At 41.7% G+C, this 24,540-nt stretch overlaps 1 protein-coding gene across 2 annotated transcripts in view; it reads left to right on the top strand.

The window, feature by feature from the left end:
* Positions 1-22,851, top strand: part of STK17A (serine/threonine kinase 17a) — a 37,029-nt gene extending 14,178 nt beyond the window's left edge. For both annotated transcript variants that reach the window (XM_020890873.2, XM_020890874.2), the window contains exons 3-7: positions 8,156-8,300; positions 18,019-18,145; positions 21,236-21,284; positions 21,372-21,551; positions 22,013-22,851. In XM_020890873.2, coding sequence (XP_020746532.2) covers positions 8,156-8,300; positions 18,019-18,145; positions 21,236-21,284; positions 21,372-21,551; positions 22,013-22,337 — 826 coding nt within the window. In that variant the 3' untranslated portion in view covers positions 22,338-22,851. The remainder of the gene's footprint in view (positions 1-8,155; positions 8,301-18,018; positions 18,146-21,235; positions 21,285-21,371; positions 21,552-22,012) is intronic.
* Positions 22,852-24,540: the final 1,689 nt, after the last annotated feature.

The following is a 24,540-nucleotide window of genomic DNA, read 5'->3' on the forward strand; positions in this document are numbered from 1 at the left end:
CAGAACTTACCTTGTAACTAGAAGTTTATACTCTGACTAACAGCTCCCCTATTCCCCACCCACTAGTCCCTAGTAACCACCATTCTAATCTCTGTTTCTGTGAGTTTGGCTTTATTAGATTCCACGTATGTGATATACAGTATCTGTCCTTCTCTGTGTGACTTGTTTCACTTAGCACAATGCCCCAAGTCCCATCCACATTGTTGTGAATGTAGAATGTCTTTCTTTCTCATGGCTGAATAATAGTCCATTGTATATGTATCCTGCATCTTCTTTATCCATTTATGTTTTGACAGACACTTTAGGTTGTTTCTGTATCTTGGCTATTGTGAATAAGGCATGGGAGTGTAGATATCCCTTTGAGATCCTGTTTTCATTTCTTTTGGATGCATACCCAAAAGTGGAATTGCTGGATCATATGGCAGTCCTACTTTTAATTTTTGGAGGAATCTTTGTACTGTTTTCCAGAGTGGCTGTACCAATTTATGTTCCCATCAGCGGTGCACAGGGCTCGCTTTCTTCCACATCCTTGCCAACACTCGTTGTCTCTTGTCTTTTTGATGATAGCTGTCTTAACAGGTGTGTGTTGATAGCTCACTGTGGTTTTGATTTGCATTTCCCTGACTGTTAGTGATGTTGCGGACCTTTGCATGTGTCTGTTGGCCATTTGTACTCCTTCTTTGTGAGCATGTCTATTGTTCCTCTGCCCATTTTTTAAAAATTGAAGTATTTGGTTTTTTGCTATTCAGTGGTATGAGACCTTTATATATTTTGGATACTATCCCCTTATCAGATATATGATTTGCAAATATTTTCTCCCACTTCATAGTTGCCTTTTCATTTTGTGATGACTTTCTAAGCTCTGCAGAAGCTTTCTAATTTGATGTAATACCAATTGTTTATTTTCCCTTCTGTTGTCAAATCCAAAAATATCTTTGCTAAGACTGATTTTAAGGAACTTACCCCGAATGTTTAGGAGTTTTATGATTTCAGGTCTTACATTCAAGTCTTTGATCCATTTTGAGTTGACTTTTGTGTATGCGTAAGATTCATTCATTTGCATGTGAATATTGAGTTTTCCAAACACCATTCATTGAAGAGACTGTTCTTTCCCTGTTTTGTACTCTTGGCTCCTTCATCATAAATAAAGTGATGATACATGCATGTTTTTATTTCTTGGTGCTCTGTTCTGTTCCATTGACCTGTATATCTATTTCTACGCCAATACCATACTGTTTTGATTATTGTAGTTTTGTAATATATTTTGAAACTGGGAAGATGCCTCCAGATTTGTTCTTTCTCAAGATTGCTTTGAATTTTTGGAGTCTTTTGTGGTTCCATACAAATTTTGGGATAGTTTTTTCTATTTGAAAAATGCTGTTGAAGTTTTGATAGGAATTTCATTGAATCTGTAGGTCGTTTTTGGGTAGCATGTGTATTTAGTGATATTAATTCTTCAGATCATGATCAGACAGACTATCCTTCCATTTATTTGTGTCTTCTTTAGTTTTTTTCACCAGCATCTTAGTTTTCCATGTACAGATGTTTGACTTCTTGGTTAAAAATATTCGTAAGAATTATTATTTTTGATGTTACTGAAAATGGGATGTTTGGTTGATTTCTCTTTCTGATAGTTCATTGTTAGTATATAAAAGGAACACATTGACTTCAGTATACTGATTTTGAATGCTGCAACTGAATTTACTTACAAATTTTAGAACAAGATTTTATATGTGAGAAAAATATCAGAATAATAATTCAGCCTAAGATCACACCACAAGTAGTAGAGCCAAGATTTAGCACAAGAGTATGTGAGTCCAAAGCCTTTGGCCATGAGCTGTCCACCTTTACTTCAAGGGAGAGGCCCAGGAGTGCCCTTGGAGGAGACATTTAGCATTATATACTAGCCATCACTGCCTTACTCAGGACTTTTCAGGCTGTTTGGACCACATCCCATGCTTTTCTGTCTGACTTCTATCTCATCTACTGCTGGTACTGCTCCAGCCTCACCTTCCATTCTGGCCACGCTTTTTTCTCAGTTCTTTAAGGTGTCATTGCACCATTACCTGCCTTACATCACTTATGATGAAATCTGCATTGATTCTTAATTCCCCTGTACATGTGCCTTTTTAAAGATTTTTCTCTTTCACACTGGTTTTCAGCAATTTGAGCAAAATGTGCCTTGATTTTCTTCATTTATCTTGCTTGGGGTTTATTGAGCTATGTGGATCTTTTTGTTTTTAACAGATTTGCGGATTTTTCAGCCTTTATTTTTAAGAGATCTTTTTCTGTCCCCACTTATCTTGTTCCTTCAATTACAGTGTGTTAAATTGTTTGATCCCTGGGTTCAGAAGATCCCCTGGAGGAGGGCCTGGCAGCCCACTCCAGTATTCTTGCCTGGAGAAGCCCCATGGACAGAGGTACCTGGCAGGCTACAGTCCATGGGGGGTTGCAGAGTTGGATACGACTAAGCGACTAAGCACGAACTGTTCCATATTGTCGCTCAAATCCCTTTGTTGTTGATCTCCTTTAGGATTGCTGGTTTGATTTCCTTGCAGTCCAAAGGACTCTAAAATTGTCTTCTCCAGCACCACAGTTGAAAAGCGTCAATTCTTTGGTGCTCAGCATTCTTTGTGGTCCAACTCTCACATCTGTACATGACTGCTGGAAAAACCATAGCTTTGACTGTATAGACCTTTGTCTGCAAAGTAATGCTCTTTAATATTCTGTCTAGGTTTCTCATAGCTCAGGTCCCTAGGTCTTGTTTATTATTTCTCCACCCCACCACCCATACTTTAGACAGATGGCTTCCATTTCTGTCTCCAGATTTGCTGATTCTTCTGTAGGGTCTGATATGCTCTAAAGCCCAGTGAAATCTTAACTATAAATGTTTTTGTTTTTGTTTTTATATCTCTAGCAGTTCCATTTGGTTCTTTTCATACTTTCTATTTCCTTGTTATGGGTATTTTATTTTAAATCCCTGGGTGTATCTATAATACCTGTTTTAAAGTCCTTACCTAGCAATTCCATCATCTCTGGGTCTGTTTTTATTTTCCTGTTAGTTGTAAATTATGGCATTTTCAGATGTCTAGTCATTTTTGGAAGGATGCCAGACGTTTAGAATGGCATAGTGCTTGGGTGGATTTTATGATCTTCCACTAAAAGAATGGTGGTATTTATTTTGGCAGGCGGTTAAATTACTTGTGGATCAGCCTTATTAGTGCAGGTCTAGGAGTACTTTAGCCTTTAATAAGACTATAATATGACATCCTGGGGGGTCTGCTGAATGCCCCAGGTGCTTGGCATGGTTTTTCTACTCAAAATGGGCAACATTCAAATATCCTCTGTCCTCTGTGAATGCTAAGAATTGTTCAGCTTGTGATTTCCTGGCAGTTTTTTGCCTGACCTCACAGTTTTACCCAGTGAATGTGCATATAAGTATCTTGTCTAAGACTCTGGGATATGACTGAACAGATGTCTACAGATCTCTCTCTGTGTAGGACCCTCCTCCCTGGTGCTCTGCTTGTGAGATCCAGCTGCCTTAGCCTTGCCCAACCTCTACTTCTCAGCTTAGCACGGCTGTCTGCCGTATTCTGCTTGGGTTCCTCCCCTGCCCTATACCGCATTCCATAAATTACCTCCAAGTAGGAAGTGAAATGAAAGTAGCTCAGTCATGTCCAACTCTTTGTGACCCCATGGACTATACAGCCCATGGAATTCTCTAGGCCAGAATACTGGAGTGGGTAGCCTATACCTTCTCCAGGGGATCTTCCCAACCCAGGTCTCCCACATTGCAGGCAGATTCTTTACCAACTGAGTTATAAACTGAGCATAGAGCTCAGCTTGTTTGTGCCCCCACCTCAGAGATCATGGTCTTAACTGCCTGTTGTTCTTATGTCTGAAAATACTTGATTCATATATTTGGCTCATTGTTTATGGCTAGAGGGCAAGTTCCATAGCATTTGGCTGCAAGGGGAAATAGCTACTTATCCTTCTGGGGTATATCCTGTATTTTCACACCACCCTTATGTGTGTCCACGCTTCCTAGTATGGACTCTCTGGGTTTTGTTTTTGTGTTTTTGGGTTTTTTTTGTCTTTATTGAGTTTGTTGCAGTACTGCTTCTGTTTTAAGTTTTGAGTTTGGGCCTTGAGACATGTGGAATCTTAGCTCCCCAACCAGGGATCTAACCCACATCCCCTGCATTGGAAAGGGAGGTCTCAACCACTGGATCACCAGGGAAGTCCCCTCACTCTTGGCCATTTCATCTAGTGGGTTCCTGTCCATTCTTGAAGACTGAGAATAAGTATAATCTTTCTAATACTTTTTTCCTTCCAATTAATTGCTCACTTGCTAAATTATCAATAACTTGATGTGTAATTTCATACCTAGATATATTTATGCATTTGTTGTTGTTTAGTCGATAAGTTGTGTCCAACCCTTTTTAACCCCATGGATGATAGCCCACCAGGCTCCTTTGTTCATGGGACTTCCCAGGCAAGAATACTGGAGTGGGTTGTCATTTCCTTCTCCAGGGGATCTTCCATATTCTTAAAAATATCTTTCATTTTTTTCTTCCCCACTAGTACAAGAAATCTCATACATACTTATTCATAATTTATCTCTTTATCCCTAGCACATAGCACAGGGCCTCTAATATATTTGAATGATATTTGTTAAATTTGAATAGTGAGGGAGTAAAGATCCATACTGAGCCTCTAAGCAGGATAGAAATGGAAATGCTAGTTTAGATAGAAAAAGGAGTGTTTGGTGTCAGGTTGGGAGCTATGAGCTCACTAAGGTGCAGGCTGCCAGGGGAACTCGGTTAATCTTACCTTCTAAATATCATTTATTTGACTCTGAATAATGTAAACAAAGAGATACTTGTAATTTTCTGAGGACCATTAGAAAGTTGAAACTCATAGTTCTTAACATTTTCTATAAAAATAGTTTTAGTAAAATTTTTTGAAAAGTCCTTCAGTTAATCATTCTGTAAAAAATACTTGGATAAGAAGTTATATGAATTAAACTTAGTTTCTGAATAATTTAAAGTCATGGAAAATAAGCACTACTAGAGTACTACAGTAAAGCTGAAAATTTTGCTGTAGTGAAAGATGGGCCTAGCAAAACTCCTCCTGCTGTTCTAGCTTCTGTGTGAATGAAGGTGCTTTGTGCAAAGCAGATGTTAATATTTTTGCATTTTCTGTTGCCATACTCGACAGATGCTTTTACCATCTCAAGTTGTTCCATAGTAAAACTTCACTTGGTTCCATTAGTTTAAATGACAGTTGGTTAATGGGTCAGGCTTAAATGTAAACAGGGTAAAATGACTTGGTGATTGTACATTGTACCTAGAGGGTACGTAAGCCTTACTGATCACTGAAGGCTGGTTTATATAGCTTCTTTACAGTAGTCTCTATTTGAAGTGTTAGATTGGCCAAAAAGTTCTTTCAAGTCTTTTTTTTTTTTTTTTTTTTCTTTTCCTTTTTCCCCATAAGATCTTGTGGCACAACCCATTGGCCAACCCAATATAGCCTTCAGAATTTTTAGAAAACTAACTTTGCCCTTCATATCTTGTGTTTGGGAAAACAGAGGAAATCCTTTAGTTAAAGCAAGAATGAGTGAATAGCTAGTGGAAAAGACTTGTAATAAATTGTTCTTAATCTTAGGTAAAGAGATCCTTGAATTTGTGTAAATCGAGCTCTATTTGGTTTTATTGTGGATGGTGGTGTTGAGCTGAGGGGCCCAGAGGACAGAAGATTGAGCTTGAGAAACTTTCTGGCAACTGGACGACAGTCCTCTGTCTCAGCTGAGGCGCGCAGGCCGTCCTGCGTGTACTCCGCAGGTTGTGGCCTGTGTGTGCAGACCCTGCCCTGACTGCACATCGCGCTCGGGCGCGTCTGTAGCTGCTGGGGCCGCGTGGACTCCGCTCATCTTATCTCCCTGTTCATAGCAGACAGCCTGTCAGACTGTCATGAATTTACTTTTTTTTTTTTTTTTGCTGTAAATGCTCACTATTTCCTTTCTTTCGAATTAAATAGTACTTTTAACTTTGCCTGAATATGTCATGGCCATTTTACAGTTAATTACATAAAAATTGTTTTGATGCTTTCACATATGGTTTTCTCATACGGTAATTAAAATATAACAAAAGAGTCAGTTGTATAGGTTTAACCAAAATGAAAATCTAAACCAGCCAATGAATTATTTTCTTTTACTCTTATCACCTGCAGTTCTTTAACCAAACTTAAGTAGGTTCTTATATGGTTTTTGTGAAAATTTTTGTTTCCTTATCTAGACACAATTGGAGAATAGGTTGCTCTAATAAAAAAGAAAAGAACTAAGTTACCTTATGAAAAGGAAATGAATGAGCAGCTTTTGTTTGACAGAAGCATGGCTGCCTGGTGTTATATATTTCACACTAATTCTGTAGCAACTTCATGAAAGCAACCCAGTCTTTTTTTTTTAAACACAGAAAAGAAAATTTGAAGTATGACATGAGTTGTCACTTATGGTAAGGAAAAATTGTATAAATATGGAACTTCTGCTGAAAGGAAAGGAAAGGAAAAATTATAAATGATTTTTTTTTTAATTAGCAAAGTTATTCACAGGGAAAAACCAGGAACTGAGTTGCGTTGGCCAGAGGGTAGAAGAAACCAGAAGGCCGTACTGCTCTTTCGTGAGCCTGAGTCATAGCTACCGAAGTTTGAGAAGCACAGTCCCTTCACGCCAGCGCTTTTCTCCCAGTATCTAAGTTGAAGACTGCAGGCACAGGAGCAGACCAGAACATTCATGCACCTTCTCATCACGATGTCTGTAATCATGAATAATTAGACAAAAAAAAAAAAACCTAAATGTCCTTCAAAGGGGAATAGCTAACTAAAGTATGAGGTTTTTAAAATTATTTTATTGAGGCATACTTTACATAGTATATAATTCAGAGGCTTCAAGTGTGTAATTCAATGGGTTTTAGTAAGTTTACCAAGTTGTACAACCATCACAATAAACCTGTTTTAAAACATTTGTATGCTTTCAGTAACATCCTTATGCACATTATACCCCCCTGCCCCAGGCAGCTACTTCTGTGCTCTCTTTCTCTATAAATTTGCCTTTTGGGACATTTCATATATAAACTATGGTTTATCTATTCACAAGGTTGTAGAAATGGAAAATCATGAGGTAGATAGATAAACCATCATGGAAAAAACACATAAGGCATGTTTAATTTTTAAAAAGTAGTAGTACAGGATAAGTAGAATGTGTCCTGTGTTACCACTTATGTGTTCTTTAGAAATCCACGAAACTGATATTTTTGTATGCATTTTAAGTGTGGTTTTTAAAAACAAAACTGGAAGGATGGAGTATGGCCAAGTGCCAAGAGCTTATCTCTAAGTGTGGCTCTTGGATTGGGGAATGGGTCATCAGTGGAGGGTATTTGCTTTATTTTCATTATTTGCATTTTTTGCAAAAATAGTGTTTTTATGTATTCTGTAACCAAAAATTCTTGAAAATTTTTACTTGAAACTGTTAATATATTTTACCACTTAGGTTTAGTTTTTAAAAGTTTTTTAAGCTGTTTTTATTTAGCTTTGGAAATGCTAAAATGAGCTCATATTAAAGATTTTACTTTTTATTTTAAAAAGTGGATTTCAGCATATAAATAGACAAAAGTTTACACACATTCAAATTAATAGTCTTATCTAAATAAGAATTCCTTCATTGGAGAAGACTCTTGAGAGTCCCTTGGACTGCAAGGAGATCCAACCAGTCCATCCTAAAGGAGATCAGTCCTGAGTGTTCATTGGAAGGACTGATGCTGAAGCTGAAACTCCAATACTTTGGCCACCTCATGCGAAGAGTTGACTCATTGGAAAAGACCCTGATGCTGGGAGGGATTGGGGGCAGGAGGAGAAGGGGACGACAGAGGATGAGATGGCTGGATGGCATCACCGATTCAATGGGCATGAGTTTGAGTGAACTCTGGGAGTTGGTGATGGACAGGGAGGCCTGGCGTGCTGCGATTCATGGGGTCGCAAAGAGTCGGACACGAGTGAGTAACTGAACTGAACTGAATGTGTATAAATATTAGAAACAAAAAAACTTAACTATTTTTAATGAGTCCTTTTCCTCTTAAATTGTGCTTCTCCTCTTTTCTAGTGCGGCTGGAGGTGAAATCTTTGACCAGTGTGTTGCAGACAGAGATGAAGCCTTCACAGAAAAAGATGTTCAGAGACTCATGAGGCAGATTTTAGAAGGTGTTTGCTTCCTACATGCTCATGATGTCGTTCATCTTGATTTGAAGGTAAGAAAACTGAATCACTTTCCAGCTTTAAGGTTGCTGGAGAATCACACCCCAGATGTGAAATGTTTCACAGTGATTTATTCAAACATTTGTAAGAGTTGAATCTTTATTCTTATCCTCTAGCCAGTTTTATCAGGGAGAGAATGCACATGTGTGTACCTGGAAAGATAAATAGTGACACATTGCCCTAGAAATGGAGCTTCAACAATATTTCTGGGTGGGTGCAGGCTACATGGTGTAGACAGGGCTTGGAATGCTGGCGGTGGTGGTGGTTTAGTTGCTCAGTCAGGTCCGACTCTTTGTGGGCTTCCTGGTGATGCCAGTCCTGGGGATCTGGGTGCCACCCACAATTGCTGCTGGATGGTACGCTCCGACACCTTCCACACACCATACTCCATCCATCCTGTTCTGTATCAGCAGCTGTGTTCAGTCTGCATTGCGTGAAGGCACACTCTCAAGGAGAAGTGTGCAATGTGTAACAGGGAGGTTGACTCTTCAAGGAAACTTGGGCAAATTTCATTTGAAATAAAGTGGAAGGGGAATAGATACTTCTTTGAATACCAGTTTCCTATAGGAAAATACAGGGGAAAGGAAACAATTTGGAAATTTTCTTGTTCTCTTCTGAAAGATATCAGGTAGATTCATTCTGTAAATAGTTCTCTTTTTCCAGGTTATTGATTTCTTAGAGTGTCAAAAGTGGGCAGTTACACCACAATAGACCATGGGAAGTGCCTGTGGGACATTTTTTGAAGGCAGGTGTGGACACGTGTGCACCCACGTGTAGTCCCAGGAGGCTGATGCTGCAGTGGCCTTAGAGATCACCTGGTGAAACCCTAAGAGCATGCGCCAGGCACCTGGAGCTCTTGTTTTTTCCCTTGAATGTGTCGTGTGCATTAGAAATGTAAAAAATCCTTGCTGCAAGACATAGCCACCCATGCTTCCCAAGGGAACACTTGCCAGGAAGGGATGGTCTTTGCAGTCCAGCCTTCAGTGAACTCAGACTTTTAAGAAGCCTCAGTATCAGACGTGCAAAAAAAATTCCCCAAAGTCGTGTTTGTGCTGAGCATTCTCTCATGTTTGGTTTTCCACAGTCAACTTTGATTTTACATACATTTAATTTTATGACATTTTGCTAGTTTTATGATGTAGACAGGACCTCCATGAACAGAACCCCGATTTAAATAATATCACACCTTTAGGAAATGAGCTCTCAATTTATGACAGCTCCACCTGTGACATTATCCAGACTAGGAACTAATTAAGTAGCAAGTCAGACAGGTTGCCGACACCGTGTGTCATGCATCTTTGATGTTACTTGAAAGTAGTCAAGGGTGAATGTTAAGTTCTTGACTGCCAGGTTCGACTGTGTATTTACACAAGGAAATTATATCCCTTTCTCCCCAATACACTCAGAATAAATTGTATTCCTTTCTCCCCAGTATACTCCGTGTGGAATACTTTGCAGATTTAATAGAGGCTTTGATGATGGGCCTTTGATGTTGGAAACAGGACTCTTCCATGTTTCCCAGACCCAGAGGAGCTTAAAGACACGGCGGCCTGGAGATGTCTCAGCATCTCTCCTGCCCTCTCGCTCTTCACACACATAGTCCAGCTTGGCTCTTAATGAACTGTGGGGGGAAAGGTCAGGGGTGGGGTTGGGAAGGCAACCATGCAGATGGGAATGATTTCCACCAAAAGGTCATTCCAAGGTTGGCTCCCATGACCCTTGTGAGTCTGGACAAGGAGTGTCTACTGTCCTTTTAGCAGCCATCTGCCCAGTGACAGTGTATTTATAATGTTGACTCTCATTCTTGAAAGACTAAGCTACAGAGCTAAATGTATATTCAGTGTGTGCTAAGTCACTTCAGTCATGTCGGATTCTTTGTAACCCCATGGACTACAGCCCACCAGGCTCCTCTGTCCATGGGATTCTCCAGGCAAGAATACTGGAGTGGGTTGCCATTTTCCTTCTTCGGGGGATCTTCCTGACCCAGGGATCAAACCCTCATCTCTTATGTCTCCTGCATTGGCAGGCAGGTTCTTTACCACTCGTGCCACCTGGGAAGCCCTGTAAAAAATGATAAGCCATATATATATTTATATATATAGTAACTTTGAGTCATTAGACCATTTTTATTCCCCATGATGATGAAAATGGGCAAGTATTGTCCCAGAGACAGAAGTAAGTTAGTTAGGCGACTGTTAGAGTTGCCCCTATGAAAAGAGATAATTGCAAGAATGGGAAATACACTCTTCAGTCAAGACGCTGGGCAGTCAGTTTGCCCAAAGACTGGTTCACTGAAGACCCTCAGCCAGATGCAGGCAGGCCTCGGAGAAGTCGCAGGTTTGCTTCCAGACACACAGTAAAGTGAATATCTCAATAAAGAAAGTGTCACTATCTTTCCCAGTGCCAAGGTTATTGATCACAGATCAGCACGACAAATATAATGAAAATGTTTGAGGTATTTTGAGGATTACCAAAATGTTCAGAGTCAGAACAAAGCTCAAGTCTCAAAATCATCTCAGTAATGTGAGCTGGTCCTGGGTGTAGTGGCCTGCTTTTACATCAAGAGGAGGACTGACCAGAAGGGGCACATATATTTAGTCTTAAAATCCAAGGTTGGGGCTTCCCTGGTGGTCCAGTGGTTTAGGCTCTGCACTTCCAATACAGGGGATGCAGGCTCGAGGCTCCATCCTTGGTCAGGGCACTAAGATCCCACATGTTTCCAAAAAATAAAAGTCAAAAAAATTAAAATAACCAAGGCTGTTTGTGTTCCAGTGGTCTTGTACTGGTCAGATCTTTCGTGTTCTGTACTAGGTGTTCAGTCATTAAACCTGCCCCCACTGCAGTGTGTATGATGGGAAGGAGAGGAGCAGCCTATGCATTAGAAGCTGGAACTTTTCCATTTGAGATTAAATTGATCACTGAAAGTTTAGGCATCAGCGTTTTACTTGAAAGATTGGTATCATGTAACATTTCTAAATAGTTCCTCCAATTGATTTAGGCAGGATTATTAACCTATTTCTGTATTCTGACCTGGGTTTTAGTGCATAAAAAGTCAATTTAACTTAAACTTTCATTGCCTGATAAAATGTTGCTCAAAATTTTGTCCATGGTAACTTAAACTTTATTGAACAGATTAGCCTCAACTTTACAATGATCTTATCCAGTGCTGACTCTCAGTAAATGGTAAATAGACCATGTGCAGAGGTGAAGATACCCAGATAAAGAAAAGGATTCTCCCTTGAAGCTGAGAAATAAGATTTTGGGAAGATGTCTCTATTCCCATTGTCTGAGGATGGTTTGTATGTTTCCTGTGTATTCCACCCCCATTACCCCTCAGTGGACCTTCTTTTTTTTTTTTTTTTGGACCTTCTTTCTTTGTTTCTTTCTACTCGAGATGCGTGCATCTTAAAAATTAGAATTAAGTATTGTGAGCCACAGCCTTGATCGTGAACTGGATTCTACAAAATAGAGGACTGACTGAGCTGTAAATTTTAAGCTTATCTTTGTTTTTAGCACTTATTTTCACTTATGGAAGTGGATTTATTTCTCCATCAGAGACTGATGGAGACTATAGTCTTTTATTTAGAAGAGTAAGTTCTACTTTAAAAATGTACTGGTGGTCAAACCAGGGCACAGTAGGTCGAGAGGACACAAAAAACATAACTGTGAAAATCCATGAAATGGCTGTGATTTTATTATGAGACATGTGTTTTCTCTAGTAATCTCTCACTTTGGCAGATCATGGACACTTGTGACTAAACCTCGATTTCAACTACTACGTAACATTCTAATAATTTGGTCACACAAATACAGAATTTATTGCATTACCTCTCAACCAGCAAGCTTTTGAATAACAACTGAAGAAAGTGTTTCCCAGGGAATATAAAGGGTAAACCAAATGTAAGGGGAAAAGATTTAAGGGAATAAATGGCATTTACAGACATCCCCAGAATGAGCATGTCTTATTAATCACAAATGAAGCTTCAGATCCAGTGATTAGCAGTACTTCTCTTGGCGCTTTTGGTGTACTGGGAGGGGTGAAGCATCCACAGTGATGAACGTATATTCAGAGCCAAACGCCTCTCATCTAATTTGCCTGAAAAATGACATTTGATTGCAAGTAGTATTTCTTTATTGTAATTAAATTACAGTTGCTTTGAGAAGTTGGGGACTTACAATCACAGTGCTGTATAGGATTTTTTTCCCTGAAAAATTAGCAAAAAGCTAAGTAAGAAAGAGAACGTGGCTTTATAAGAGGTTACCAGAACCTCACTGAAAAGAGAAATTGATTCTAACACTGATCAGTTAAGCTTCTCAATCTTTGTGGGCAGGAGAGTGCTTATCTGGTTGGGGTATTTATAATCACTGAGCACGCCTCTGCAGTGGAGACTTCTGTAGTGACAGCAGTCTGTTGCTTTAGCTTTTTATTCAGTTTCAGGTGTTTACTGTAGCCAAACTTTTTGTAATTTAAAAAACAAAACAGGTTTTTATACAAAATTAGAGATAACGCTGGCCATGGTATGGTTTTTTCACTATAGGCAGAAAAGCTTTAGTTATTCTGATGAATTTGTTTTCAAAATAAACTCTCATTCCATTAATTGCATAGTGGTAATAATTAGAACATTGAATAAGAGACACTCAGAATTCTCTGACCATTTCTTGGGGTATCATTTGGATCTTTTTTCCCCCTCTTAAGGAATTTATGGCTGCACCATCAGCCCAGTGGCACTGGCTGAGTGGTGCCGAACTGAAATGGGCTCTAAGTGTGAAGTCCACACCAGAGCTCCGAGACTTGGTGTGGGAAAAAAAGTAAAATATTTAAATAATTTTGCATATTAGTTACCTGTTGAAGGTATGAACTTTTAGATAAATTGAGTTAAATGAATATATCTAATTTCACCCATTTCATTTTACTATTTGTAATATGGGTGCTAGGTAATTTTAAGCTGCCTTCTGTGACTCACATAACCTTTTTGTAACAGGACAGCGCTGGTTTCAAGGGGATCAGGAGACGTTTAAGCCAAAACAACCTGTACTATATCTCTTAGCTTCTCCATTCATTTTTCCGCCTACTGTAAGCTAGTTTTTTCTCCCACAGCTTTACTGAAAGTTACTTTGTCCGAGTTCCTTCATGGTCCTCGTTCTTCCTCTTGTCCTGTTTGATGGAGCACTTCGTCATGGCTCCCCTTCACTGATGTTACACCTGGGTTCTCACTCTCAGACCAGCTTCTCCTCCTCCTGATTCTCGTTGTGTCCCCAAACATAGGTATCAGCAAGCCTTCATCCCGGCCCACTGCTCTTCTGCCTCGCACACACGTCCTCTTGTGTGTGTCACGCTTAATCTTCCTGTGTGCTCTTGGCCCCAAAGCCCTGTCCTCGGCCTTGCTCTCCAGATTGAATTTCCAACTGTCCTGGGGAAACTGAAGTGATGGTCCTGTCTGTGGACCTGACGGATCAGTCAGCGAATGACACGGGCTCCCTCTTTGTGTTCCTTCATGTCATCAGTCACAGTGGCCTGTGCATTTTGCCTCTGATGTGTGAGATTTCTTCTCTTTTCTTTCATTCCATGCTTCATCACATCTGCCTCAGCCTCTCCCCCTCTGGAGGCTTTTAAAGACAGGCTAAAGGCACGTGTTTTAGAAGGCTGTTTGCAGCCACAGGCTTGTATCTGACGGTCCCTTGCACATGTCACGCTGTGGGATGGCTCCCTGCTGTCCTTTGGCCTGTGGTCATGTTCCCCTGGGATGTCCCCTTGTGCCTCCCCTTGCTCTGCCTGCTGCCAGGTGCTCCCGAGTGGCCCACTGCGCCCTGCAAGTCCTGCCCCCAACCCCATTGCCTTCCAGCCTCACACTTGCCTCCCACTTCTGTGTTTGTCTCCAGCTTGCAGTTCATCCTTTTGCCTCCCCCAACCCCTAGATGCTCCACCTTGACTGGCTCCTTCTTAACATTCGTCTCCCTTCAAATACTGCTTCCTCCAGGAAGCCTTCCCTGACTGTCCTAGAAATAGCATCCATACACATACATACTTGGTAGGTGTGCTGTCACCCCTTACCCACTCTGGGTTTTCTGTAGAGCTAAACATTACCTGGAGTTATACTATCTGTTGGTACTTACTTGACCCTATTCCAACAGGGACACATCTTGTTTTCTGCCATTTCCCCTGGTCACAGCTCACTAGGCAGTCCGTGAAACTTGGCTGAGTAAATGGTGAAGTCCTTTTTCCCCTTCAGGGTCTGCTCCCTGGCCTCCTCTGGAACTCTCCAAGGTAGAATCCCTTCCTCCAGTGCATTTAGTGCCCAAACGCTTCGTGGACTGCAGTACTCAACGATGCACAGCAGAGTCAGTTGAGCCTGACAGGCCCATATGCTTCTCTTCTGATTATGAAGTAAGGACAGTAAGGGCTTATTGTTCATAGTCATGTTACCACCTGTCCTGACACGAAGTAGAGACCCTCTAAGGCATTTTTGTAGAGTCCCCTTTCTTCTTTTCATTTACTCAGTGAATACCAGTGCCTGTCTGCCAAGGGCGGAGCCCTGAGCCTGGAGATGCCTCAGTGACCAGGGCTGTGGCTCTGGTTCCCACCGAGCTGGAGGCTCTTCCCACTCTCCACTTCTGAATCCAGACTGTGATAGACCTAGAGCACTTTCATAGTAGAGAAGGGTAGGCAGGATGGTTCGGTCAACAGTAAGACCCCTTTTCCTTAAATTTTTTTTTGTTGTTATTTGCTTTTAAATGCCTTTTAAGACTTTTTTTTTTTTTGGCCATGAGGCACCTGGAATCTTAGTTCCCTGACCAGGGATCAAACCCGCACCGCTTGCATTGGAAACGCGGAGCTTAACCACTGGCCTGCCAGGGAAGCCCTACGACCCCTTTTTAAAGAGAGCGCCTGTCTGTACCTCAGCGTCCTGTGTCGTAGCACAGCCCTTCATGACGCTGCTTCCCTCCCGTGCCAGATCCTCTCACCAAGATGACAGGAGGCAGAGCAGGACAGAGCAGAGTGTTCTGGGTGGAGGACGGGCGGTGTACAGAGATGTGAGAGAGCAGCGCAGGTGCGAGTGGCTGGCAGTGTCCCAGAGCCTGACTTTCCCTGAGCGCGGGAAGCAGGTGCGTGGGGAGTCTGGGGAGCCGGGCCGGAGCTCGCCCTGCCAGGGGCTTCTGGACCACAGTGAGCAGTGGGGAGGTTATTGTAGGAGCTGGGGACAGCTACTGAAAGGGTGTGGGCATGGCACAGAGGACAAAAGACCCTGCTGGCTGCAGTTCAGGCAGTTTTCTGCTGCAACTGAGCAAACAGTGATGGTAGCTGGAGTTAGCAGCCTGTGGTGGGAGAGGAGAAGACCAAGTCTGGAAATGCCTGCGTCTGGGATTTAAAGTCCGTGTGATATGGTGACAGACTAGCTAGATGGCAGAGCGGGGAGGGGGGAGGAAGATGGAGATGCTTCTGTGTTGTGTCCTGGCGGCTGCAAAGAGCATCAGCTGGGATGCCCACAGAGGGTAGGAGAGTCTGACTTGGGAGGAAAATAGGAGTGAGTCTGACTGGAGCTTTTAGAATCTGAGGTTGAGACATCAGAGAGGAGAGATTAGGTAGGAGTTGGTTGAAGAGATCTGAGCCAGAGATGAGGATGGTGACTCCTGAGGTGCGGGTGACAGTTCCGCCTGTGATGCGGGTGGGTGCTGTGGTGGGAGTGGGGTGACGAGACGAAGGAGCCTCCAGGTCAGACTGTGGGGACCCAGTGATTAGCAGGCGGGTAATGGGAGACCGACCACAGAGGAGATAGCAGCAGCCGAGAGTTAGGACGACAGCCAGGAGTGTTTTTTTCTGGAAGCCAAGAGAAAAGGAGCAGTAGTGTCAAGTGCCACTGAGACGGTGCTCAGAGGAGAGCCAAGACGTGCCGTTGACCTCTAGTGACCTGGGCCGCAGATGAGAAGATGGAGCAGCTGGGTGTGAGTGGAAGGAAAGGCGGGTGGCCGTCAGTACCACCCTCGAGAGCCCGTGTGTGGCGGGGGAAATAGGAAATTACTGTTAGAGCAGTTTGTCTTGTATGAGCCTTTGCAGAGGAGACCCACCCACCATGGCTGGAGTGAGAGGCAAGGATAAACCTGTCAGGCAGTGCAGGAGGGGGCTTCCCAAGCAGAGGCAAGGCCGGAGGTGTGTCCCATGTGTGGTGTTTAGGGACTGCAGCCTGATCGATTGGGAACAGATTCCCCACAGAATCCCCTGGGAGGGGGGACGTGGCGACTCACTCCAGTATTCTTGCCTGGAGAATCCCGCGGACAGGGGAGCCTGGTGGGTGCAGTCCACGGGGTCGCCGAGAGTCAGACACGACTAAGCATGTGGGTTTCTCAGTTTATCTTCTTAATAACGAAAGACAGTAAATGCAGACACTTTATGAAGCAAATGTAAACTCATGTTTCGTACTTTATTTTAAAAATTCTAATGAATCTTACATTCTAGTCCATATATATCTGCTTGACTTTTTATGCCAAAGTGTCTGCTTCAAATGAGTGAAAATGGCTCCAAGGATATGAAGCTTATTGATTCTGTGGCTTTGGGTAGTACTCACCATCACCATGTACATCCACCCTCTACCCCCACTCCATTGGAGTGTTGTGTGTTGCTGAAGAATGGCAGCTGGACAACATAGGGAGAATATCATGATCAGACTTCCATTATGGGAAGATTATTGTGTGAGAAGGATGGGCTGAAGGTAGGGAAAACTAGAGACGCAGGGTCATGGTCCAAGTAGGAAATAATGAAACCCCAAACTTTAAGCAGAGGAGATACTGAGGTCTAAGAACTAGAATGAGCATGACTGGTGACTTCACTTGATCTGACAGTGGTAGAAAATGGAGACAGAATTTTATGATGATTCCCAGTGTTTGACTTGGGCATTGAGATGGGAATCTGTGCCCAAGGTGTTTACTGCATTGAAGGCCTTATCCCGAGGTGGAAGCCGAAGGTGTGGCACATTTCAGCAAGATGAAAAGATCTGATTTTAATTGGTTCTGTGAGTCTGGAGAGGACCGAAACTTTGCTGGTAGATAAAATTGCTCAGAAATAGAATGCAGAGTATTGGGAGAAGGTCAGTCAGCAAGAGATCTTGAGCAACACCAATACTTAAAAGGAGGACAAAGAAACCCGGAAAAAAGGGAGAGGATCTATAGAGGGAGGGATATATCCAAGAGGGACTGTGAGGATGTCCAGGAAGGAGTTCCTGATTGTCCAGTGGTCAGTGCCTGCAGGACACCCGGACTTGGCGGGCCTTCGACTGTTAAAGATACTGTGACCTTAGTGACAGCAGATTGTGAGCCAAAGGGGCAAATCTTGATTCAGCTGGATTGAGAAGTGGTCGAAGGTCTGGTGACCTTGCTTTCAACAGCTGAGCTTTGAGGGAGGGAGTGGGTTGGGTAGAAAGAGATTCAGGGTCATAGGGGAGGGTTTTTTTGTTTTTTAATAAGTGGTTTGGTTTTTAAGATAGGAATAGGTGCATATTTATGTGCTGAGGAGGAGCTAGCATCAGAAGAGATGGTGCGAAGCCTCCTGCCGTACACATAGAAGTGTGCTGTAAGCAGAGCTGCTTAATGAATGACTGTCCACTGTAAATTTCTCACTCTTAGTTCCACAGGTAAAATTTGTATGTCTTACAGGCAACCTGTTCTTTTTGCTTTTCATACACAATCATGGTTTATTAATTTGGGGGTGTCATTTTTTAGCCTCAGAATATTCTGCTGACAAGTGAATCTCCACTGGGTGACATTAAGATAGTGGATTTTGGCCTTTCAAGAATAATGAAGAAGAGCGAAGAACTCCGAGAGATCATGGGCACTCCTGAGTATGTGGGTGAGTATTTGTCAGAGCGGGGTGTGTCTTCTGTTTAGGGACAGGCGTCACCTTCACTGGGGAGCTCACACGTGGTGTGATTAGTGGTGGGGCAAGCCATCCACTGTGTTGAAATTCTGCTGGCAGAGAGCCCTTCCTTTGAGTTAAAAAACAGAAAACTTTAAGGTACCAAATTGGTGCTTCATTCTAAATGGAGTGGGCTTCCCTTGTGGCTCAGATGGTAAAGAATCTGCCTGCAATGAAGGAGACCTGGGTTCCATCCCGGGGTTGGGAAGATCCCCTGGAGAAGGGAACAGCAATCCACTCCAGTATCCTGGCCTGGAGAATTCCGTGAAATGTATAGTTCATGGGGTGTAAGAGAGTCAGACACGACTGAGCGACTTCACTTCACTTAGCAGCATAGGATATCAGGTTATCTGAGGGTGGAAGGATATTGAACAAGTAAAGGACCTGTTAAGAACTTCGAGTTGATAATAAATATCGTGAAAGTCATCACAAGGCCTGTGATTGCACACGTTTGGGAAATACTGGGTATTCTGCTAGGTTGATACAAAGCTGAAAGCTCCTGGCAGAGAGAAAAAGGAGAGAGCCGTTCAGGTCATGAACCGTGGCTTCTAGGTTGGTAGATAAAGTAAACTAAGACTTTTTTGATAGACAAGAAGAAAGGTGGAGCACAGAAGGATTAGTGGTTTGAATGAGGTTAAAAAAAGATTTCTACAGAAGAGCAAAGCAGTGAAATAATTTAAAGGTTGTGACCGGGGATTACAGTTTTATTTAAAATCTGAGTAGAAATGGCTCTTTGTGATGACAAGACCTTGGATGTAGCTCTGGAAGTTCAGCTTTAGACCAGGGGTCAGGTGTCGCAGGTCAGTGTGGAAGCTGCCTGGGATGATGTCAGCCCTGGGAGGAGGATGGCTTTTGGGGCTGCAGGTGAGAGCTGAAGATGACAGAGAAGACTGTGGCCCTGTCTGGGGGGGAAAGGTTTGCTTGCGGGCAGAGGTGTGAAGAGGATGGAGAGGCAGTCTCCTCCTAGACAGCCTGGAGGCTTGGCAAAAAGTAGAATGAGAAGGGAGAGTGGTATGTAGAAAGGAAAAAAGGATTCCAGGGCATACAGAAAGCCCCAGGGCACAGTTAGGCTTGAGAAAAACAAAGCTATAGGGCTTTTTTTTTTTTTTTTTTTGATAGCACAAAAAATAATTTGAAATTTTAAACTGTTTTCTAAAGTCCTGCTATTTGAAACCGCAGACCCTTTATTAGGTAATAAAAGATAGCACAGGCAGAAAAAACACCCTTCAAATATTGATTTTTGGGTTTTTTTGGTGGACTAGAACACTTAATTTCCTGTATGCAGACTGATAAGGCCTCATGACCACAGTGTAAGGGTTAGGAATGTGGCTTAATGTGCTGCTTCAGGGCAAGTAGCCTGATGTGTTAGCCAGCGATTAGTGGGTGGCCTTGTAAACTAGAAGAAACACAGACGACTGCAGACTGAAAGGCTATGGGCTGAGACGCCTGCAGGAATTATTGCCCTGAATGAGTTTTGGGCTTTGTTTGCTTGTTTTCCAGTGTTTTCTGCTCTATGGTAAATTCTCAATTTTCTATCAAGAGCTTTTTTCCCTCCAAAAAAATGAAACTTTATTATTATAAAAAAAAATAGTATAAGCCCAATTGGGAAAACCTGAAAATAATTCAGGATATAATACAGAAAAACGTGAGGGCTCTCCTGCCTGCCTTCCCCTGGCCTGCCTTTTAAGGGGAGTTGAAGCCTCCACTGCGCCAACCGCCTTTGCCCGGCTGTGTTCTGCCCTTCACTGGCGAGCTGCGTGACCTCGGTCCCCAAGCCTGTTTGTGCTGCACGCCTCTCTGTCCATGAAACAAGGCTGTGAAAGTCCTGCCTCATTGGATCTGCTCAGTGATGTTCTTCTGTGGGTGTTGAGCACATCATAAACACTCAGAAAAGTAACTGATGTTACCTCCTCCCCCTCTACCCACCATCTACTGCTCTCTTGGCTGTTTTACTTTTTCCCCTTCAGTAATTTGGATTTTATGCATTTGATTTTAAACTTCCTAGTAGTTTCTTTTGAAACTTTTAAGTAATATTCATAATCTGTCTCTCAGCTTGGTGTCTTCAGATAGGAGTGGAAGAAATCTGCCCTCCCCACTTCTCCCCCTTGTACCCCCCCTCCCCCCTCATATTTGGGGGCATGTTTGACCCCAACTGTTCATGCATGTGTGACTTTGAGTGTTTTGGTTTTCCCTTCAACATTTTCATTCCCTTTTTTATGGTAATTACCAGTTTTTTAGTCTTTGATCCGTTTTTAAATGGATTCAGTACTTAACTGTCTGTCTTTGCATAGCCTGGCCTTCCTATCTGTATACTGAAAAAGAAATCATCTTTGGGTTGGCTGGCTTGTGTCAGTGAGTAGTTTCCAAGGAGGAGTTTCCTGAATTTTGCCTGCGGCCTCGCACACTTGGGACTGCCTTCCTGTTGCCTTGGCTGGGCGGCAGCGGTCTAGTTACAGCGAGCAAAGCAGACTGCTTTCTTCACCCTGTGGAGCTGTCCTTGTTTTCTATGATGATGCACGTCATCCGAAGATGCCCAGGCTGTTGTCTAACCTTGTTGACTGACTCTGAGTTAATGGGCATTTTAAAAGCTCACTCCAGCCACAGCCTAGAGTAGATCAGAAGCAGGTCCTAAGGGGTCTGGGGGGAAGTGCTGCAGACTCAAGGCAAGGTTTAAAAGCAGGAACTGGTTAGAACCGATGCTTGATTAGACAGAGGGTGTGGGAAGAGGGGGGATAAAAGTAAAAGTTACCACTTTATATTGTAGTGTTTATGTATTCAAATATCTTTTTAAAAAATTGCTAGGATCCAGCATTGGAGGTTAGAAGTACAAAAAGGAATTAAGTTAATTACAAATGTCTAGTTAGACTTTACACTAATTCATATTAATTTGATTTATAATGTGAACTTATTTTACCCCAAACCTTGATAATGTCATACAGTTTTGAGTATTTAAATTTTTATTTCTAACAGCAAATTTGACATTTTTCCACAAAACTAAGTGTTTTCTTTTGTTTCTGATACTAGCTCCTGAAGTTCTTAGTTACGATCCTATCAGCCTGGCAACAGATATGTGGTAAGAATCACTGATGAAAAATTGATCAAATCAGTCTTAAGAAATGAATCTGATACTGATTTTTCTTTCCTTTTCATTCTGATTTAGGAGCATTGGAGTGTTAGCATATGTCATGCTGACCGGAATATCACCTTTCCTGGGTGATGATAAACAGGAAACTTTCCTCAACATCTCACAGATGAATTTAAGTTATTCTGAGGAAGAATTTGACGTTGTGTCTGAGTCAGCTGTTGACTTCATCAAGACACTTTTAGTTAAGAAACCTGAGTAAGTATTAGTTAATACTGATCTTTATCCATTTTTGAGTCATCTACTCTGAATAAAAGCAGATTAACAACTCAAACCCCAAAATGAAGACATAAAAATGTAGACATAAAACTAGATTAAAATCTTTGGCTTTTTATGTCTGTTGAAAGGAAAAGTGGCAGAAGTGAAAATGTTTTCAGAAAATGTGAATTGCACCTCAGGGTAACAGATATTTTCCATCTGTTCTTGGTCTTTCTTTCAAGGGGGCTTTTCGGAGATAACTTGCTTAAAATACTATTTTTCAACATTGTGGGGAATGGTTTTTACAAGCAAATACAAAAACTTTGTTTAATTCAGGAACTATGGTAAGATTTTTACCAGTTCTTCATATGTCCCAAAATATAACCCCTTAGACTCTGACTTATTTATGATTGAAGTTTTAAGGCATCTTGTCTAAAGTGTAAACTGTGTACCCCACCCAGAGATCGCGCCACTGCAGAGGAGTGTCTGCAACACCCGTGGCTGACTCAGAGCAGCGTTCAGGAGCCTGCTTTCAAGGTCAGAGGGGCCTCAGAGGCAGCACATGCCCTCCAGGAAGCAGATTCTGTGTCTGAAAGTAATTCAGATACTCAGAAGCCAGAAACCGAGGAATCCATCGTAACAGAGGAGCTGATTGTAGTGACTTCGTATACTTTAGGACAATGCAGACAGTCTGAAAAGGAGAAGATGGAGCAAAAGGCCATTTCCAAACGATTTAAATTTGAGGAACCTTTGCTACAAGACATTCCAGGAGATTTTATCTACTGAGCAGTATTTCCCTTTAGAACTTTAAGATTTCTACATTGGAAACATTATTTATGGACTTCTGGCCAAATGGTACATGGACTGAAAGTGGATGACCAGGTATCAGTGATAGAAACTTAAAATAACTTTGTCAAACTTGTGGAGTGAGAGAAATCAAGCCAGATTTATCAAGTGGCCAACCAGGAGGCTTAACGGGTGAAGTTTCCTTTTTCAATGTTCTTTTTCAGAAGGGAGATGTTTGAACCTTTTATTTCTGCATCCTGCTTCTCCAGAATGAGAATTTGTATGCAAAGACATCTGTATTCACTTTCTGTAAAAATCCAAGTAAAAGTGCCAAAATTAACACCTATGTAAATCTGTTTTGCATTATTCATATGTATATCTGCATATATATATGTTGATACCTTTACTAAAATTGATACTTTTTCACTTTGGGTTTTTTTAGAGGGCATAAGATTTTAATTTAAGTATTTTCCAATTTTTTGAGACCTAGAATAAATCCACTAGTTTAAAAATGTCTTATTTTTATATTTTATTACTGCTTTATGTTGACTTAATTTGGCTTCTGTTGTCTGTTTTTTTCTCTAATGCTTGTCACCCCATCAGTGAAAAACCCTGGCTAATTTGTTTTTCTTCAACATCACTAGTAACAAACAGTGGTGTGATTTTTCACCTCTGAAATGGTTCTGGTTTTCAAGGCCAAGGTTAAGTCATCCTGTGATATTCCACCAGCGTCAGCCCACGTCTCCTCCGTCACACCTTCCTTCATAGGCCACATCCCTGCACAGGTCTGTCACTTTGGTCTCTAGGAGAGTCACCTCTTACATGATTGGATCAACACAGTGGTGCTTTGGTCAGTGAGAAGATGGTATAATGCTGTTTTTGTTCATATAATCCCTAGGTGTCGGGAGAAGAAATAACAAAGCATATTCATGCTGACCATCAAGCCTCTATTTCTGCTGTTATATTAGCCCCCAAGTTATATTGAGAAAATTTACAAAAAGCCAGAATATTATAAACCTTTACTTTGTTCATAAGCAATTTGACTTTGGAGACTGTCATTAGGGAGGGTACCCTTCCTTGTCCCCAGAAGACTTAGAATATACTCAGTAGCATTTCTTTAGGGTTGAGTACTTCAGTTGTATCTGGGCCCCACAGTGAACAGTAAATTCCTATTTTAAAAAATGCAAATGGATGCTGTATAACTTAAAGCAACTAAATATCCTTCTTACATGGAACAGTCTGAGCGTCTTTATTTATCTTGTGTTAGGTCCTAGTATCAGGTTAATACAACCTGTCTGTGACCCGTATGCCGTGTGCACACATGTGTGCTGTAATGTCAGCTACTCAGGCCGGTCTCTACACATCTGCTAGGGTATCACACAGGGCTCTCTTCCCCGCCTGCTTGCTCAGTTGTCAGCATCAGGATGAAAGGGCACCAAGCCATCTCTTTAGGTCTGTGCAGGGTACCAGGCTGGACTTGGACACGCATGGTCTGCGTGTGCTTCCAGTCCTGCCATGTGAGCACTGCAGCCTCTGTTGTCCCAATGCCATCAGATGAAACTGATTAGGTAGTTCGAACCCTCAGGTTGCAGTGTTTTCTCCTAAATTGGCATATTGATTTGTACAGTTTCCTAGAAACCAGCTTTTCTAAACAAGCTCTACAAAGAGGAAGAGGAAATTCTGCTGCAGTGGCGGTTTTTAGTGAAAACACAACGGCTGCAATGCTAAGTCTCAGGTAAGTCTTGAAAAGAGGTAAAAAATAATTTTAGTCAAATTTTTATAAATATCTCTGACAAAAATAGGGAGGTGAGAAAAAATACCTACTATTTGAATGAAGCAGTTTTATACTTGATGGACTTGTTCAGTTTTAAAATCAGAATCATGTGGACTACAGTTTATAGACTTTTTCCAAACAGTTTTAAAATTGTATTCATAATGGATACATTTAATTTCTGTATTTGTAAAAGAGAAAAGATGTATTTTCTTTTAGCTGGCCACTTTGCCACTTGTAGTACACTACTATCCTTAGCTGCCTTTGTGCCTTATTTTTTTTTAATTCTCATATTTTTACTTTAACATATAAGGGTAAGTTTATTTGATCTTTCTGATAGGTCTGAAATGCATTTAAAAGGTAAGGTTTATACAATGCTTTATTATTTTTAAAGCCTGGTACTAATAACTTTACTGGGTCGCAGAAACCTGA

This window comes from Odocoileus virginianus, chromosome 1 (genome assembly GCF_023699985.2).
Source record: "Odocoileus virginianus isolate 20LAN1187 ecotype Illinois chromosome 1, Ovbor_1.2, whole genome shotgun sequence".
Taxonomy (NCBI): Eukaryota; Metazoa; Chordata; class Mammalia; order Artiodactyla; family Cervidae; genus Odocoileus; species Odocoileus virginianus.